Source organism: Argopecten irradians, chromosome 14 (genome assembly GCF_041381155.1).
Source record: "Argopecten irradians isolate NY chromosome 14, Ai_NY, whole genome shotgun sequence".
NCBI lineage: Eukaryota > Metazoa > Mollusca > Bivalvia > Pectinida > Pectinidae > Argopecten > Argopecten irradians.
The window spans coordinates 38,029,604-38,049,776 of NC_091147.1; the positions used below are offsets into that span (position 1 = coordinate 38,029,604).

At 34.3% G+C, this 20,173-nt stretch overlaps 1 protein-coding gene across 3 annotated transcripts in view; it reads right to left on the reverse strand.

Annotated features, from left to right (window-relative positions):
* LOC138307495 (methanethiol oxidase-like) overlaps positions 1–15,842 on the reverse strand; it is a 31,204-nt gene extending 15,362 nt beyond the window's left edge. For 2 of the 3 annotated variants that reach the window (XM_069248273.1, XM_069248271.1), the window contains exons 1-3: positions 15,685–15,842; positions 1,661–1,830; positions 642–827 (exon numbers count right to left, since the gene is read on the reverse strand). In XM_069248273.1, coding sequence (XP_069104374.1) covers positions 642–827; positions 1,661–1,830; positions 15,685–15,688 — 360 coding nt within the window. In that variant the 5' untranslated portion in view covers positions 15,689–15,842. Of the gene's footprint in view, positions 1–641; positions 828–1,660; positions 1,831–5,122; positions 5,271–15,684 lie in introns of those variants that run through there. The other variant, XM_069248272.1, reaches the window with a different exon arrangement.
* Between the last annotated feature and the right edge of the window lie 4,331 nt (positions 15,843–20,173).

Genomic DNA, 20,173 nt, shown 5'->3' on the forward strand with positions numbered 1-20,173 from the left:
CCTTTTGCTTCATGTTACACCACGATGCATTTCTTTATAGAGCTGCCCAGCCTCGATACTCCAGGAGTTACTATAACTAACGTTAAGGGTACCTGGCTGTTTCTACTACGTGGCAATGTCTTGGGGTATCCTGAGTTTTTCCCTTTGCTACATGTTACACCACGATGCATTTCTTTATAGAGCTGCCCAGCCTCGATACAGCTGTTTCTACTATGTGGCAATGTTTTGGAGTATCCTGAGTTTTTCCCTTTGCTACATGTTACACCACGATCCATTTCTATATAGAGCTGCCCAGCCTCGATACTCCAGGAGTTACTATGACTGATGTTATATCTAACTCCAGACTTTCTCATTATAAACCTGAAGACTATTCAGAAGAAAAAATATGCCCAATCAAAGGCCTGCAAAGACGTCTTTTGAAGACTAAATAGAGATAGAGCTACGCCCTATTTCAAAGCCACAGTGTACTGTTATAAGATTCATTTAATTCACATCAAAGGACTTAATTACCTGATCTATCCGTTACATCCAGTTTTACTATGAGATAGTTCAGGGGTGGATATAACGACAGTAATACTAACCCCTGGAGTATCAAGGATAAGCGTTGCCCAACTGAAATGTACCTTCTTTCGACAACTTACCGTTTCAAGAATTGGAGCCCTTGGTTTATTCCCGACGTTTACCACGTATATCCGGCTACTGTTGACACACGGCATAATGAGTTTATCTCTGACCTGGGTTTTGTCACCATGACAACTCGAGCACGTGTTCCAGCCAGTGTGATGTACTTCGTCACGGAGATTAGGCATAGGCAGGCGATGGATTACCTAAAACAAAATACAATTCGAAAATCAATACGAGTCATTATTGCGATTGGTTATTAATACTAACAGTGTAGTTTACACAGACATTACCAGCCATGTGATTCCTGGGATATTGTAGTGTGGTGAACTGTCCGTGGTGATACTTTAATATCTTCCTGCATTGAAGGAAAATGAGACTCAATCATAAATCTTTGTGTCAGAAGCCCTGAATTCTTCTAGAACATGTGGTATTTGTTCCTGATTATATCTAGCATTAACTCTTATTTAAAGATTGAGATATATTTTCTCAAATAATCTACATTGATTGTTTGATTTTCGCGTCATTCTAGGACGCGCTAGATTATGAAGGAAAGCCGGAGTACCTGGAGTTAATTCAGCAGATTATGGTCAGATATTGGAAACTGTCCCATGTCGAAACACCTCAGTCACTCATCAACCTCAGCAACTGTAACTGAACGAAGCTACCTGACGTCTATTCATCCTCGATACTCCAGGGGTTCCGATCACTTACGATCTCTACACCCCTGGACTATATCATAGTAAAACTGGAGGCAACGGAACAGAACAGGTAATTTAGTCGTTTGATGTACATCAAAAGAGCCGTATAAAGGTACACTGTGGTTGACTGTATTGCTTTGATGTTAGGCGTCGCTCTCTTTGTTGTCTTCAAAGGAAATCTTTGCTGCCCTGCGATTGGTCAAATGTTTTCCGCTGAGCTACCTTCAATTTCACTATGAGATAGTCCAGGGGTGTAGGGATCGTAAGTGATCGTAACCCCTGGAATATCGAGGATGGCGTCTATTTCGTTCAGACTTTCGCGTAGAACTTGTCCTTACCTGGCTATATGTTGGGGATGTCGGGTTGACGTCCACTGTGACGAGGTAGTCGGGCTGTGTATCCCGTCTCTGTGGGGGGATGATACACGGGATATACACGATCTCCTCCCTTGGGGCCTTCACCATAGCCTCCAGGGGTGTGGCATATCCCGGCCCTCCTTCACAACAAGCTGTAATGATAACACAAAGGGATAGATATATAATGACTTCATTTGATTAAGGAACAACCCTATATACTGCATAATCATATTTTCACGAGTTTTTTTTTCGCGATTTCGCGGAACATATCTATAGCTATAATAAAGTAAAAAAAAAATTGTCAAATTTTCACCGCAATATGTCTTTTATCAAGACACACACAACATGATACGTTCACATAAAACATATCAATTATGGACCTTTGATGATGTACATATGGTGCTATAATTCTCGGATATAAAAAAAAAACAATGACCGAGGGCGTATTCCGAGATCATTACTTTAAAAACCGTATCAGAACTGTTACCATCTGACATTTGTGATTGCTTACTTTCGGTGTGTAACGTTACCGGTATATTTTTTTCACGCTGTGATTTTGTCTCTGAACAACCTGTCTCATTTGATGATTTTTTCGCCTACGTGTACAATATCTATACAATCTCTTGCTTTCGTTCGTATATTTCCATCATCAAATTGAATTTCGTAAGACGTGGCCATGTTGACATTTGATGATTGCCAGACGACAACAAAAGGCGCACGCGCTATTTAAAGTAGTCCGAGGTTAAATGCCATAGGTCTTCCAATCGGATTCCAGAGAGGTCAAGGACAACCAATGAGAGGCGCTGTAGGTGTTTACACACCGGGGTGTGTAAACATACATGTAATCAACTGTTACCGGGTTTATCACACCCTTTTTCCATTGTGAAAAACGCATAGTTATGGGATAAACGATTTTTAACACGACTTATCGATATAAGCGCATTGGAAATTCGAGTAACACTATCGCGACTGCCTATCATGGGTCTCATCGTAAAATGGCTTTCGTCGACTTCCAATGATGTAGGCCGACTTGTCGACATATATATTTCAATGACATGACATTACTCGACTGGTCGACATAATCATCTGGACAAAGTTACACAACTTAACTAGGAATCATACCTTGACCTTAAATAGCACGATGGCAGAAACATACCACCATAGAATTTTGATTATCAACATTTAACATTTTATACAAAACTTTAACAAACAGACGACAGCTCAAAACATGTACAACTAATTCCATAAGGTCTATTTGTATGTTTAAAATAGATATTGATGTTCATTGAAAATGCCCGCTAAATTCAAGGTTGAACTGATAACGATAATTTATATAAACCGTTATCTTTTATCTACCAAATCTCTTTAATGTTTGTTTTGCTATCTATACTACTTCACATTGGACACTATCACACAATTATCTAGAGCACAACCATCTCAAAGGAAAATAGACCTTTGAAATGACCCCTGCAGTTTAAAAATTGAGCCCTGGACAGAATTTTGTCAAGCCATTGATTGGATGGTTAATCATGAATGTCTGAAGTACAAATGATCACGTGACACCTAATTAGTCTTAGGTACATGTAGCAATGATATACATTTGGAAAGTGAGGTTGAAATATAGGTTAAAAATATCAGTTTTGATAATGCATAGGTAAAACCATTAAAATATCAGGATTTTGCAATACAGAATGCACCGTATTTTACCCTCACCTTTACCCTCGTGAGCTGTTCGAACGACCCCAGTTTTTTCTGTCTTGTGAAATACGATAATACATATAACTCGTTCACTGTATATCCTTTCAATCCTCTAATAGCCTGTTTACAAACTCTCCCTCTGTACTTTCTCTCTCTTTCTCTCCTGCCCTGAAGGTCAATACCTAAGTTTTAAAAGAAAATTAATATTTTCTTGAAGTTGATGGTGGTGTTTTGGAAAGATTTATTTTAACTTGTATCATAAGATGGATTTGTCGAATTTTATACAAATACTCTAACCCTAAACGCATTTGCACAATATATATCATGTCGGGTATTAGCCTTATTTACATTAAAACATATATTTATTCGGAAACCCATAATTGCACTAAGCTATGTAGCGTTGGGTAGTGTCATCCATCATGAAATTTACTGCATGGTAAAATGCAGATATATCTCCAAGATATACCAATCTAAAGATATGGTGTTGGGAAAATGAATAATGCATACTCTTAGTGAAAATATGTTTAAAATGGCCTTTTTGTCGACGTACTGTGTACTGCCCCACTAAAACAAACATCAGTCCCATCAATTTGGGATTTCTATTACGACTGGGTTAACTGCAGTGTTAAAACACATCTGCAATTTAGCAAAATATATCTACAATCAGATATGAGCGACATTTATGCGAACATTTCTCTTTAATTTCATGTTACGGTATCTCAGTATACTTGCTCTTTGACCCACATCAAACTACTTGTGCAATATGTGGCCTTAGGCAATCGCAGTTAGGATTGCTGCAGCCGAAAATCTCGGTTTGTTCGCAGTTTTCGAATATTGTTTTGTTGTTGACAAAAACAAGTATATTTAAATTTTGAAATGATCCTGCATCTTGTATATTTTAATTTCTTGTCTTCCTAGTGAATTTGTACACACAGACATTCATTTAGGTGCAATAGATTTGTGCGATCTCACTGAACTGTCACAATATGTCAACGGATGAAAAAGTCTTTTTATACAGAAAGCACTTTACAATTACTAATATCGCTGTAAAAATGTGAAATGGAAATGCACAACTTAATGGGCTGTCCGTAAGTACTAATTTCAGTACGTTGTAAATGAAAATATGCTCATTTTTGGCAGTAATGCTAAAAATCAATTTCAGCTCTTATTTTTACTTGAAAAAATGAAACCTGTGTATTGTAAGTATATTTGTTCACAAAGTGGTGAATAGAATATAAAAAGCGCCTTGTGATTGGTGATTACGGTGTGTATATCTTTAACATACATATGGATAAATGGAGATATTGAGAAATTTATAAAAATCTTTTTTTTTTATTTTTTTATTTTTTTTTATTTAATCATAGTTATGTTAAACCAAAGAAAATTTCGGAGAACTATGATTAAGATATTATTTTAATTTTATCGATTGCCAGATCAGTAAAGACGAATGACACTAAAATTATATCCGTCATTGCAGCAGATTTCCCGGAACGTAAATAAGAATTTGAAAGTGGTTTTTTTCAGAAAGAATAACCAGCCACTACTGAAAACAGCTAACAGAGCACAGGTAAGACACATTGAAATATATTGTATAAATCCTACATATATCTACTTCGATATCATCTGATCAAGCTATCACCTTATCAACTGAACGTCTTTCCCTAAAAGGTAGAGTGTAAGATATAGACTTACTCTAGTGTTGTCTAGCAATGAAAATGGCATGCTATGAGTAATAGTTCGACTTACCCATGACGGTTCAGTGTGAGAGAATGTTGATCACCAAGTCCTACCACGTATACCTCCTATTGTGGTGCACTGTTATCGGTGAATAAATGTAACTATACTCGTACATATACATGTGTTACGTATATTTCACATGGGTGACGTAGACGTCGCATGTGTGCTAGTCTGTTCAATTATTTGCACATACTTACCAGGATAAAGTGGTTCGGCGGTGCTACACAAAGCGCCAAGGTCATTCACGACATAGCACACCTTGCACCATGTGCTGTGTAATAACATGTTGCTAGAGCAAGTCAATACTCTATAAATAAGGACGTAAAGGGGATTTTTTTTATTAAGATAGCATCGGGATTTGGTTTTCGAATAACGAATACGCTGCCAGCACCTTAATCGTAAAAAAAGATAAACAAATAAATAACAATTTCAAAACATCAGTTTCAGATCAAAACACAATTTCACAACCTAAAAAAACAAAAACAGAAACCACCAATACTTCGATGACTTGTTTTGAGTTCGAATAACTACTCCGGTGCCAGCACCTTATTCCTCGTTCAGTAGAACTTACATAGAAATAATTTCAAGACTTGAAAACCGTAAAACACCTCCTTAGATCGTTTTTGTCATCTGTTTGAATAACAAATCCGGTGCCAGCACCACATTCGTTATTCCGTTTTCAATTTGAATAACGAATAAGGTGCTGAATGGTGTAAGGTGCGAATAAGGTATGAATGCTATTCGAATCCTGAATTCCGAACCCGGTGCTAACTTTACGTTGCCTTATTAAGTATTTTCCCCTTCTGAGGTCCCAACTGACTTCCAAAGTATCATCTAGGTCGAAATTGTTTTAAAAAAACACATGTATCATATATCCTTGCCCCAGTTTGTCTTCAAATCTATTTTCTAGAAATGCGATACAATGTATAACGTGCTCATGCTGTTTGATATATTGTCCAATGTGTGATGTTTTTCTTCTGGCCTCCTTTAAGTTTCCTTATTTGTCTCTATGAATGTTGCACTGTTTTGATGATACATGCAATGACAACGAATCTATAAGATTCACTGAACCATATTACCTAAGAATAAAACAAGATAATTTCGATAAGGAGATTGATAAATGGTGAAGGAGTAATTCTGGGCGAACTATTGGCTTGATCGACACTTATAATAGAATAATCGACCTATTGTTGGTAAGCTAAAGCAGATACATATGTCGATTTCTTTCAATACTTATATCAATGTTCGAACACAAAGGTCAAAATCCAGTCGACTTATGGATGTAATTGTACTTAAGGCCAGATATGGCATATATTTCTTCAATCATTTTTGTGTGGTGTTCATAACAATTTTTATTCGTGAACATGCAATGGCGCATTTGTTTATATTCCATAAATTACATAAGCAAATCAAAATAAAGTCTGTCTTTAATTCGAGAGAGAATTGTAGTGTTTTTCGATACTGTAATTTTAGTGGTTGCTGTGTCAATCTTTTCTTTGGTTTGAATCCCATTTTTGTATCGTATTGAATTTCGCATCAGAAGTCAGTTAATTTATATATATATATATATATATATATATATATATATATATAATATATATCATCATATCTAATAGCTCATCAATTTGGTGTTATGAAAGAAGAAAAAAGACGGAAACGTATAAAAAATACGATATGTCCCCATAGAACTCTTAATAAATTATTACATTCGGAACAATTAGATACAGGAGAAATAAGTACATATAGGAAAGGTTAGAATTACATTGTATGAGAGACGTCATATGTTTCTGAGAACGTGATCTAGGAAAAGGAAAGTACAAAAGTTATCTTGAGAGGTTTTATCTTTAGCAAAGTTCATCACCTATGCCATGAGTAAACTTTGTTTCACTTTTACATTATATTTCCTTGGTATGCGATGTAGCATTGTAAATTAATAGTGCCTTCCAAATGAAGTGAAATGCTACAGACTTATTTGTTTGATTGATGAATTAATTAATTGACGTCCTATTAACAGCCAGGGTCATCTAAGAACGACCTCCAATGGGTGCGGTGTGTAGTGTGTACGAAGTGTGCTGCTATGTGTTTTGGGAGGCTGCGGTATATTCGTATTCTGTAGTCATTCACCAAGATAATTCAATGAGCTATGTACTTATATTTACAAGAGAATCGAGAAAAATACTTTGAAAAGAAAACTATATCATTTAATAAGGGGAAAGAACAGAATTCTAAATTCAACAATACATAAACGAATATAAACATTTAAATGAAGATCGCAGTAAAATAAAATATTTAAACACCTTGCATGTACACATTTTGCATTATTAAGAAAGTTAAAGCTTTAATTATCTCAAAAAATGTCGGTCATGGTGGCATGGTCCAACGGTCTAAGAGATACATATAGCTTAAATCAAATTACGTTTTGTACCATTAAATCATGGTACCGTGGACGAATGTAAAATTTTCTTTGTCGAAAATGTCTACTATGATTCGCATGAAAAATCAGTTCCCAAAGCATTTTAAAAACGTGGTTTTTAGATTCTTAGATTGTTTTGAAAATAGCTTAATACCCTTGAAACAGTTATAAGATTAATGATTAACTAAAATTAAAAAAACATGGATTGCCATAACACATAGAATCCTTTTACAAAACTGAATTAAAAGCTAACTACGTTTCCGAAACACAGTTAAGAGTTTTATCGATTATAATGAATTAGATAAACCACATTTATCGAGGACATCATATCAGGTAAATACGTTACCACAAAAAAAAAAAAAATGCAAATTAAGGTCTCTGTTTTGCCACATGGCAAAATGATAGTCAAAGTACATGTATGTGTAATACAATGTACATGTAATTTCAAAACCAGGACGACACTTGGAATCGTCCAGGGACTTATCTGATGATCGCTGCAATATTAACGATAAATAATTACCATCATGACCAAACTCGTTTTACATTTATATTTAAGTGCAGTTATAGTTTAGAAAAGTACATTTTAATGGGTTTATGCTTTGGATACAATGTCTTTTCTGGTATACTACCATACAAACATTTCAATCAGCTTCCAACGGAAATAGTTTGAGGTCCTTTATTTGCATTATGGCATTTCTTCAGCTACAGACAAACAATGTCACGGATATGCTCGCAACACTAAAGAATAAACACGGTATAGTTTTCATCCTCGCCTGCGTAGACATTTAAAGGTTTACTGTCGATTAATTCTTTATTTTTTTAGAAAGACATATATTCAGTATGTCAGCGGTTGATTTTAATTTATAGACAATTCTGTAATGAAAACATACAGTTTCATTCAACAAACCGATCGTTTCGGTCGAATGACTTTTTATATAAATCTAAGGTCATTCAGTCGATTGCCCGGTATGTGAACCTACCTTTAATGTCCGTTTGATATTTTCATTTCAGACATTTTATCTGTTTTTAAGGTTTTAGGTATGCTACACTTCTTAGGTATACTTAAACATAACTTAGTTAGTAAAATGTGTGTAAATATGCATTAGGCCTAAGCTTATTACTGTAGACTCGTAGATTGTAGTGTAGCAAACTATGCAAAAAACTTACATTTCAGTTTAGTTCACAGTGTTCAGTTTATATTTATGTCACCAAATAACCATGTCATTATGCTAACTAGTGTCTATAGCATGTACAAGGAGCGCTGGTTTGACCGGATTCGACTGAAAAGGGGATTACACATCCTTTTACAAGTCCTTTTCGACCTTGTCATGCAGATAGCGGCTGTAGATGATATGATGCAACTATGTACAAAATACCTGGACAGTAGTTTTGCAACTTCATATGATGTTGCATACCTTTCTCATTCCTGATAAGTGCCCACCTTTCTAATACGTCACCAAGATTAAAGCTTCTTTTCGTTTGTAACAGATCAGAAACGAGACAGTACTCTCGGTTAATGTCAAGGACGACAGCACTTTCGTTGAAAATCGGCCGCTGCTACTTCCTTGTTTACCGCGTTAAAGATGTGCATACGCAGCTCCGAATGCTAGCCGAGCCGTCAGCACATGTGGTTTTGAATTTATTTGTGGATTACAAATAAATCAAAGTCAGTAGTATATGTTTTTTTTACTTACACTTAGAATTACTTGGCAATTTTTGTACTATCACAAAATTGATAACTTTAGGCATTTGGCGACTTTTTTTCCGATTTAAATCAGTTTATGCGCAGTTAATGTGGCAACTTATCTCTAACACGCAACCAAGAATAAATCATTTTTTGATCAACATTACGAATACGAAAATATTTCACACAATGACTATGAAGAGAAGTTATCATTTATTGATGCAGAATTAAATACATCAATACATAAATATTTTTTATGAATTCACCATTTAACACATATCTACAGCATTCACTCCAATTTTTGCTTTCTGAAACTTTTCTGTTTTTGTACACCACTTTGAATTTGAAATCTCCAAATCAATTTGTTTTACACTTATTTTGATATTCTTTCAACAATATTGCACAAGTGGTTTCCAGAAATTTCGCGTAAATATCATTGGCCTATTGTTGAATGGAATTGCAAATGATTCGAAGATACATGTGTGCATAATGATTTTGCATTTTCCAGCTAAATTCAACATGGTCAGTGAATAGTCCCTAGAGAAGTCAATTTTATTTCCGAATTCAATGAAAGTTCTTGGGGACAGCGACTGTTTTGAACTTGCCTAGGCATCATTGTTATCCACGATCACTTAAATCACGAAATTGTGAAGTTCTATAAAAAGATGTATATACAACTTTGTGTTTGCTTTGTCATTTTGGTAATACACATCACTAAAGCTATCTTATCATATCGCTTGAATTGAGAAAATAATGTTCCTTTATCACTGGTGGTCAATATTTTGAGAGTGAATTTAAAGATAGGGAATGTCCATATCAAAAGCATGCGCATGCTTTGATCATGGGCGAAGGTAATTATATTTTGTCATTGTCTATATTAGATTTGCCGTGCTTGTATACACATTTGTAGAATTATCCGAGTTAATGGACAAAATTCTGGCTTAATATATATTAAAAAATAAAAGTGTACTACTTTATTGAAACAAAGAGTTGCTATGGTTTAAGTTAGAGATAAGCCTCAAACTGTATAATATGTGGGAGAGAGAACATATCACCGACTTGACAGGCCTCTATTCAGTTCTCTCTCCAATATATGGTACAGTTTTCGGCTTATCTCGATAATATAAAAACGTCGAAAAAAACATAAAACATTTATCTAACTTGGTAATTTATAGCAAAATCGGAGACGCCGAGGATATTATCAGGTACTTTCGATTTCTTTGCATTGGTCTGACTTCACACAATAGATTGGTAAGGGATAGGTATGTATTAAATTTTGCTGCATTTTTTCTGATTTTACTATTCCGGCCATGTATCCATATGTTGACTGCAGTATGTTCGTGCTGTAACTTGTTGTATAAGTAAGTGTAATTCTTGTCATTTTTATAGTGCTATCTCACTGAACTGTGGAAAGACACACACGTCCAACCTATTTCAATAAATAAATAAATGAATAAATAAAAAACAGAGGTAAACGCAAAACTTTAACTTTGACGTCTTCGCTGCCAGAACGATTGCCATCCCATGGCAGGCGACACAAATAAGTCAAATACGAGCCAATAGGTTTAGTATCGGCTGCTTAAAAGTTTTGATTATTGTATTTAAATGTTTAGGGAATACCCTTCTGGCACTGATCTGAATCCTTTACACACTGTAGAAGAACAGGGAAACGCGCATTCCTGCCGAGTGTCTGGACCAGGAATCGAACCCGGAGCCTAACACAATTGGTTCTCTTCTACTTTTAAAATATAACTTTCAGATTCGATTTGTAGCTAGAAGCTGCTCCATCTATGAGATGGAAGATCTTCTGCGAAGACTTCTCTTCCTAGAAGTTGAGCTCAAGTCTCCGGTTTGAAAAACGGAAGCGTTAAACCCACACCGACCCACTCGTTGTTACATTCACATTCACTATGACGTATACATATAAGGTACCGTTTCAATTACTCATTGAATTGGCCTGTTTGAATTTTTGTTTAAACTCCTTAATGTCGTGCTAAAACGTCACCTCGAAATGACACGTCTCAGATGTAGGTCATCGAGCCCCAATGAATTATTTTATTGATTTAATGGCGAGCTTCTACATAACAATTTACTCAAATATGAGGAATTAAATTACCGTAAACTTTTGCATTTTATCGAGTTAAACAAACGTATTCGTAAACATAAATGCGTTACACATATGAAGTTGTGTAAGTGAAAATGCCGTAAACTTAATCAGCTATATATGTGTATGATCGTAAATCAATTTTCTAATCCATCATATGTCTACATGACTATGCAAATATATGTTTATACGCTAAATAGTATCATAAAGTTGACACGATTCAATAACCCAAACGCATCTGATTTAACGACTTAAACAAAGATGCTTGTTAAAATATATAAAGATATCTATGTGCTATGTATTTTTCAACATAAATAACACCATATTTTTTTCGTAAGCGAAAGGAAAATAAACTTGTTATTGCAATTCGATCGGTTGATAGTATTGATTCGAATGCCTTTAATTTCCAAAGTTATGTACTTTATAATACTATAACAGCTAGCAATGAGCATTCATTCTAGACGATCGTGTACCCCGGGATACTCTGGCCCTGACACCAGACTTAAGACATGATGACAGATAGATATTTGGTGTAAACGATCGTCGAGCCCGAGATACTCTGGCCCTGACACCAGACTTAGACATGGTGTCAGATAGATGTTTGGTGTAGACGATCGTCAAGCCCGGGTACTCTGTCCCTGACACCAGACTTAGACATTATGGCAGATAGATGTTTGGTGTAGACGATCGTCAGGCTCGAGATACTCTGTCCCTGACACCAGACTTACTCATTATGACAGATAGGTGTTTGGTGTAGACGATCGTCAAGCCCGAGATACTCTGGCCCTGACACCAGACTTAGACATTATGACAGATAGACGTCTTGTGTTGGTGTCTGGTGATCTCAAACATCAGATATTTATCTGTCATAATGTCTTAGGTCTAGTGTCACGGTCAGAGCTAACGATGGTCGTACGCGTAATATGAAGCGAGCATTTTCAATAATTAGGTAACATGCAATCTTTTTGTGCTAGCGGCGGGGGTTCGATACTCGCAGCCATTAAAATATCTTTTTTTATCATTTTTTTAGTTTATTTATTGTAATGAAACGTTGATTTTTCATATAACTTATACAACTCGTATGTATTTTTTTTTAAATGTTTAACTTGTATCATGTAATAAAAAGATTTTTTTAGCAAATTGTTATACCTGTTACATTCATATAATTGTAGTCTTTACAAAAAATTGCTTTATGTACATACAATGCACATGCATTTGATAAACATCCTTAAACTTTTTTTTAAAACTACCATGGGTTATTTACCAGTTCAATTATCAATAGTTCTATAATTTTTTAACTGTATATCAAAACAAAATAAATCTTTCATATCATATTCTAAAACATTAATACATCTGATTAATTTTCTCTCTAAAACAGGACACCTTATTAATTAAGTAAAGCTATCGTCATGACGATTTGTTAACAAAAAACTTAGATATATAAAATTAGATATTTAAACTATCACACACACTCTGGTGAGGGCTACATGTACATTTAGCTATTACAACAAAACGTATAATTCTATATCTTAGGATATAGGTTTTACAATGTATATAGACATTTTGTTCATTCTTTACTTCACTAGATCTGTTGGGTAATAAAGTAATTAAAGTGATTAAATTTCAACTTTATAAGTGTAAATATTTAAAAAAAATAATACAACCTGCTTTAGTTTCCAGATTTAGAATAATATTGACTAAAACATCTATAGTAAATGTGTCCCATTTATAGTTAATATTTTTTCTAAACTTGGTTATTTTTAATTATAGTGTAAATACATGTATGTACATAGAAATACATAGAAATACTGTACTAGACTATTTAATTGAAACATATTTCATTGTTAAATAACAAAAGGGGTTGAACACGAGTTTTATCACCTCATTCAGTCCCTTCCTTAATAAAACAAAATAACATAATATATAAACATCATATGATGACAAAAAAAACCGATAAAAAAGAAAATGTATAATGAAATATTTTTAGGAGAGAGAATAAGAGAGAGAGAGAGGGAGGGAGGGAGAGCGATATAGAGCGCTGTGAAAAGAGATGTATAGAGAAAGAATGTGAGTTTATAATTTTTAGCACGAGTTACGTCTAGTTAAGTTTACATAAAATCAAAATCTATCACTAGACCTTATAAATCTATGTACATAGTTGAAAATAATTACATTTTGGTCTACAGAAAGTTAAGGACTTCCAAATAAGAGTACTTGTAAACTATGAAATAAAACAAGACTGAGTTTCAAGTTATTTACACTCAAAGATGATTGTTCTCTGTAATGGTATCATCTTCATAATGGTTTCACCTCCGTGCATGCCACGTGCACTTAACTTATATATTGTGAGAACTTTCGTCGTCATGTCGGCGACTCTTGTTTGTTCTTTTGCAGCTATGGTTAAAGAGACATACTCGAGATGTCTATGCCGTAATAGATCTTCGATGTAAAGGTGTTCTACAACAATTGTACTGTTGTCGTATATGTGACCTAATTGAATATAATATATGGAAATATGATAAGATGCAATGGAATTTGCATTTGCAGGAACGCATGTATGTCATAAGTTTTTGAAATATGGAAATATGATAAGATGTAATGGGGGTAAAAGAGTCATAAAGTTTGGACTGGAAAATAGACTTGTTTAGATAATTTTACTTGTGACATTGAATGATAAGTCAATGTCAACGAAAAACATAACTTTGGTAGACATCTGTCCATGCTATGTCTATGTAGCCTATGAAACCATGTACATTTTTGGCGGGAAAGCGACAAATCCTCATTTTTCAAACGGCCGTATCTGTGCTATTTTGGATCAGATGACCTTAAAACTTTTCAAATAAAAATATAAGGGGTTTAGTGGCCAAAGCTGACTGAACAAAATGTGCTACTACTGAGTTACCTGAATCCCCAATACTTCAGTGGTGACTATCACTGACGTTATATCTACCCCTTACAATTGTAAGAAATCTTTGTATTATTATGTAATACACGTATTCTTATTCGTCTTATCATTGTTACACAATACCCCTCCCACCTTTTGGTTTTAATTTTGATATTGTAGAAGTTGTATCAAATTGTTTCATGTCTTGGCACAAAAGGAAAGCAAATTAAAAAAAAACTTTCACTTTTACAAGCATTACATGCGAAGACTATATTTATTTGCATTGTAAAGTTGTGCGAAAATTATTGATAACAAACTTATCCTGGAAATATTGATAAAAAAAACCTTTGATATTGAGCTAGGCCACCCTGCATGACAAAACATGTCATTATATTACTCAGGCCAAATTGTAAAGCTCTTCAACTGATAAAATCATGATCACAAAGACTTAAGGACTGCAGTACTTTGATTCTTATACTTTCATCATTTTTTGTTGACATTATAGTTCAAATATATAGTTACTACAAAATATGTTTGCAGGAATAAAAGCAAAATCCGGCAAATTTTCCAACCGTCAGCCTGTACGGAATATGACGTGAGATTCAGTTGAAGAAAATATTACAAATTTAGGACATGAGGACCTTAAAAACTGCAGCTGATTACTTGATAAGAGCAACTCAAAACATCACAGATCTAGCCATGTCCGAATGACCTGGTCTGAATTGTATATAGCGATAAGAATTGAGTCAACATTACGCCACAGTCCACAGAAAAATTGCATAGCCAAACCCGTCGGTTTTCGGGGTGTTAGTTTGATTCGTCATTTGAAGCTCAAAGGGCACGATCTTCAAAGCTACAGAATACCAGTCAGGCTCCGTTACGTAAGGATAATTCGTCATAAAAAACCCAATGTATTATCAAAGCGTAGAAATGTTATAATTATTTTAACTTTTAACTCACGTTTTTGATTGATATATGGTTCCTGTTTTGTATTTGATAATAAAGCATTTTAAAGGAAGAATCCTAGCGTGTCTGTAAGTTCAAGTTTGAGAATTATTTCTCAAACCTGGCGCAAATCCTTTCACCTAATTGTGTAACATATTACAAATAGGTTTCTAAATATAACATTGTTTAATCAATTGCATTACAGTCTTTGCAAATTATTTTTTTGAATAATATAATCTATACAGACATTGTAAAGGGAATTGAGTCAGAACCACGTGTCACTAGATAAATTTATAAGTCTACTGCGAATAAAAAGAAACTTCTAAACCTTAAACACCAGCTATTATGAAAAACATATTCCACCGATCGACTAGCTTATAAGCGAAGACATATGACAGACAAGTTACAGTTTTAAAATCGATTGGCCTCATTGTGATAAAGCAAACAATAATTCTTATCATGTTGAATTTGTAAGTTGTGCATATCACTTATATCACTGTCAAAATATACCAGACGACTTATAAAGAAGTTGTATACTCACCCATTGGGAGTAGATTGAGTTAATCGTCCGTTTGTATGGGCCTTCACAGCCAGGACTGTCTCGATGTTTGAGGCCTCACAGATAAAGCCTTACAATATGCGTATGCACAGTCAGAGCCGAGAGAGATTTATGTGAACCAATCGCAAGGTAAACTCTATCTCAGGTAAAGTCAACGCACTTAAAGGTCTTAAATAGGTCAAGTTTGCGTTCATATATTGAATATCATATGCCATGGTTAGGCAGGTATGTGTATGTGACCGAATTGTATAACTATAAATGATCAGACAAAAACATCCTCGAACCACATTTATTTATTTATTTTGTTTTTGTTTAATTTTGATTTCTTTAATATCCGGATTTCTACTGTTTTATATCGAAACGAAATTTAAAGTTTTTCTTAAACATGTATTTCTATTTATAAAAGTTATGTGATAAATAGATCTTACACTCGTGACTTTGTGAAATGAAATTTACCAAACTCTAGAACACATAGTCTCTCATGTAAAATACTCTCTTTATATTAGTGTGTTTCGGTCAGAAGGTGCATTATAGGAAGCAGGGGACAATCTATTGAAAGTTTCGAGCAAAACTTCAACTTACCTAGAGTAAACTCGCTTTAAGTATATAATTATATACCTCTAACATTAAATTATAGTTTGAAGGCGCCGCATCACAAAAAATGCGACAGCTAGGGTAGATACTCATCCAGCCTCGTTATACATTTAACTATAGGTTCAAAATCAGATATTGCTATTATTAAAAGCCTATAAAACGTTTCCGAACGAAAACTTAAAAGTTTATTCATAACGTCTTCAATGTTAGAACATCAGTAATCATTGTCTGAATGAAATTACAACACCAAATATTTAATTTTTCTTTATTTTCATACTAAATCTGGCATTCTGATTGACCGATTCTTTTTTTTCATACCATTATGAAAAAAAAATCAGAGAAATGCGCGAAATCCCGACGTTATCATGAGGTCACAAAAAGTTTGTTTGCAAATTTTTGTGATAACCCGCTACACGGATGTACCCAGTTATCAAACAACACGTCCTTCATACCCCAATGTAATTAGAAAATAGTGACATCAATATAAGATTCTCAGTGTTACATTGTGTTAACAGGATAGGTCCATTTCGCTGTACAATTCAGTATTTAGCGTGACGCTGTGGAATATCGGACGACCCGCGTAATGGATATAAACATTTAATTAATCTATTTAAAACCATCCAGAGAGTGATAGCAAGTGTCGTATTAACGCTGAGCTAATAAATTCCGGGACCCTTAAAAATTACCAGCCTCGTTTAACATAATCTGCTTCGGTAAAGGTGGGTACTTTTAAAGGGGCACTACCTTTCCGACACGGATTTTAATTTCTTAAATGGGAATTTGAAACGGAATTGATTTAAGGATTAACTGGAATAGATTTTTTAAATTATTCAAATCTAATTCTTATAATTCAATTTACTAAAGATAATCTCTTCAATACTCAAAATTCATTTTCGGACTCTTTTGTCTATGAAATCATTACGCCGTCATCTCAGCCAATCAGAAGCAAGGTCACAATCGACGCCATTTTTTTTTTCTTTATGGGCTGATAAAGTAAATTTTAAGCTATTGAAAAACGCTCTTTACAAGCAAAACTGAATTATAATTCAATAGAGTCAAAAAATTATTAACTTGCCATTAATACTACACTTACCATCATCTTCTTAAAAATTAATTTAAATTCTTATTCTTATAACGCGGGTCGTTTTATGCTTGACGCCATTGTCCTATTTTCCGCCCGTCGGTTGAATATCACTGCGCCAGACGGCAAAACAGCGATATGAATCTCCACTGTTAGCATAGTTTCCGCAGGGAATCATGCATTATGTTGGTGTTATTGCATCCTGCTTGGCCATTGGTAAACATTTTCGTATATTATTATTGTTTTTGAGAGACTTTAAATTTTTGTTTCGAAAAGGTATTGTGTCTTTAAAGCACCAAATTCCTACATTTAGTATTTAGTCGATTAGAAACCACATACTTATCACCAAGTATTGAATTCCCAAATACAATATCGCATATCGCAGTTATAGTAATAAATACAATGGTATCTAGGACATACATATATATGTATGTCACCTGCCTGCTGGGATGTTTATAAACTAAACATATCTCAACGGAGACCACACGATCTTTTGATCCTGAATAACCTTTTGTACAAGAGGACACCAGGCAATACACGATTGAGTACAAATGACAAAGCCGAATAACAATATACAATAAAAGGTGTTTAGTTCAAATGACACCCCACAATAGCAATAAACATTAAAAATCCCGGTCGTGCTATTTTAGTCTGACCTCGTTACATATGATAGGGTATTAATAACAAGTTTCCGAAACTTGATAAAACATCATGACAAAAATACATCAAATGTGCCACTACACACTTTGTCCGATGTAAATTAGTTTGTTGTCTTGTCAACGGTATAGAATGCTAAATATGGCGACATGGTCGTTAATTTGTAGATATGTTGTGAGAGAACTTGACTTAGATTCATCCGAGTGTGTAAATGGAGGCAGACGGCTTCATATAAGTTGGAAAGCCTGTTTTAAATTCGAATGTTTATTAAAAAGGTTTAAATTATAACGACAAGAATTCCACGGAAGTGGATGTGTCGCTTGCACAGCACTTTAAAACATCACACAAAATAGTTATTATACATAATTTGGTTGAAATCGGATAATAGATACAAAAGTTATTGAGCTGAAACCAAGAAATTATCTGTTTTGACAATTTTAAAGTCCTATAGCTATTGCAAATATTAGCGGATTTTGACCATTATCAAACCAATCCGAGACCTCATTTGTATTAAGCAATATACCATTTGGTTAAAATCGGATAAAAGTGTTCAAGTTATCGCACGGAAACCAAGAAATTATCTGTTTTGACGATATTAAAGTCCCATAACTATTGCAATAATTAACGTATTTTGACCAGTATGAAACCAGTCTGAGATCTCATTGTTATAAAGCAACATCTGGTTGAAATTGGACAAAAAATACTAAAGTTTACGAAAACCTTTTCCCAGACGCCGCCGCAGAGGCCGACGCCGACATAGTGATACCTATATGTCGCCCTTGCGTTGCAGGCGACACAAAAACCGTAAATCTAATCTTTGCACGCCCAATAGAAGGTGTTTAATCCCATAAGGTGAGACAAATGGACTCGTTTAAATAGATTCTTCCCCCACTTTGAAAGTAGGACAGAAATACATCTACTCTCGGGTGAGATTTACGACTTTGACTTTGACAAAGAACAATCTAAATCTTTTCTTTTTTTTTCCTTTTTTTTAATATTTTTTTTTCTGTTATAGTTTTTCCCTGCAAGTCCTAATGTGACCTTGGTAAGTGATGTGTCTATTTAATAGCCGGTCCGGATGATTTCCCCCTCTGTCTATCCCTTTTTTAATTGTCATTCAAAAGGACTGTACATGGTTTAGGCCCTTTGTGGCCCTCAAATGCATCAAGGTTTCAGATCGATCAATGGATTAATTTTATAGTCACTGTTTTTCATATATTAAATATATCCCTGATAAAATTGTTATGAATGATTTCCATTTGTTATTAAAAATATAGTTTGCATGGTAACCATCCAAAATATGCAAGTTATGCAAATGTGAAAATTTAATCAATTTACTAATACTATAACGATATCAGCAGCGCTAGCAAAGATAATAGTTAATACTTTTTTTAATTTTAAAACACCGATAAATATTTGCTTATGTTCAGAGAGTACATAAACTAGCCCAAATACGTTACTATAAAATGTTTAAATGCAAAATCGATATTGATATAAACATAACATTTTATATGATAACTTGCTCTCGGATGTGATTCATCGCAGAAAATAATAATGTTTGAGCCAGTTTACCTCATTTCAGAGCATAAACAAAACATATACTAGTATTTTACATATTAAAAAATAAAAATCACCATCCCCTTTCCTGCAACTCCTCTCCATTGCTATCCCGTTCATAATTTTCTTTGCCTTAATTTATAATATGTGCTTTATGCAATTTCTTATGATACATGACAATATTTACTCAGATAAGTCACGTCACAAAAAGAGTTTTTGCATTACAATTTGCATTGCATAAAAGTAAATCCCTGTCATTAAATGATTAAAAAAATAAATTGATTCGAGCTTAACTTGAAGTTCCATGCTGATAAGTACAACATACTGATAAGGAGCAAACAGGTCGTTCAGGGAACTGCCATTTTTATTCACGATTTGTATTATTAGTTTCGGCCTTGAACAGACTCTAAGGCCTTTCTTGCAGATGGAAACGCTCAAATCAAGGTCAAAAGATAGGCCAGTATAAAAGAGGGAAAATAAAATACCGTCTCTTGCGATTATGCAATACAGACAAATCTAAAATACTAACGTAAAACAGAGAACATGTACAATATTTAACGTAATACAGAGAACATGTACATG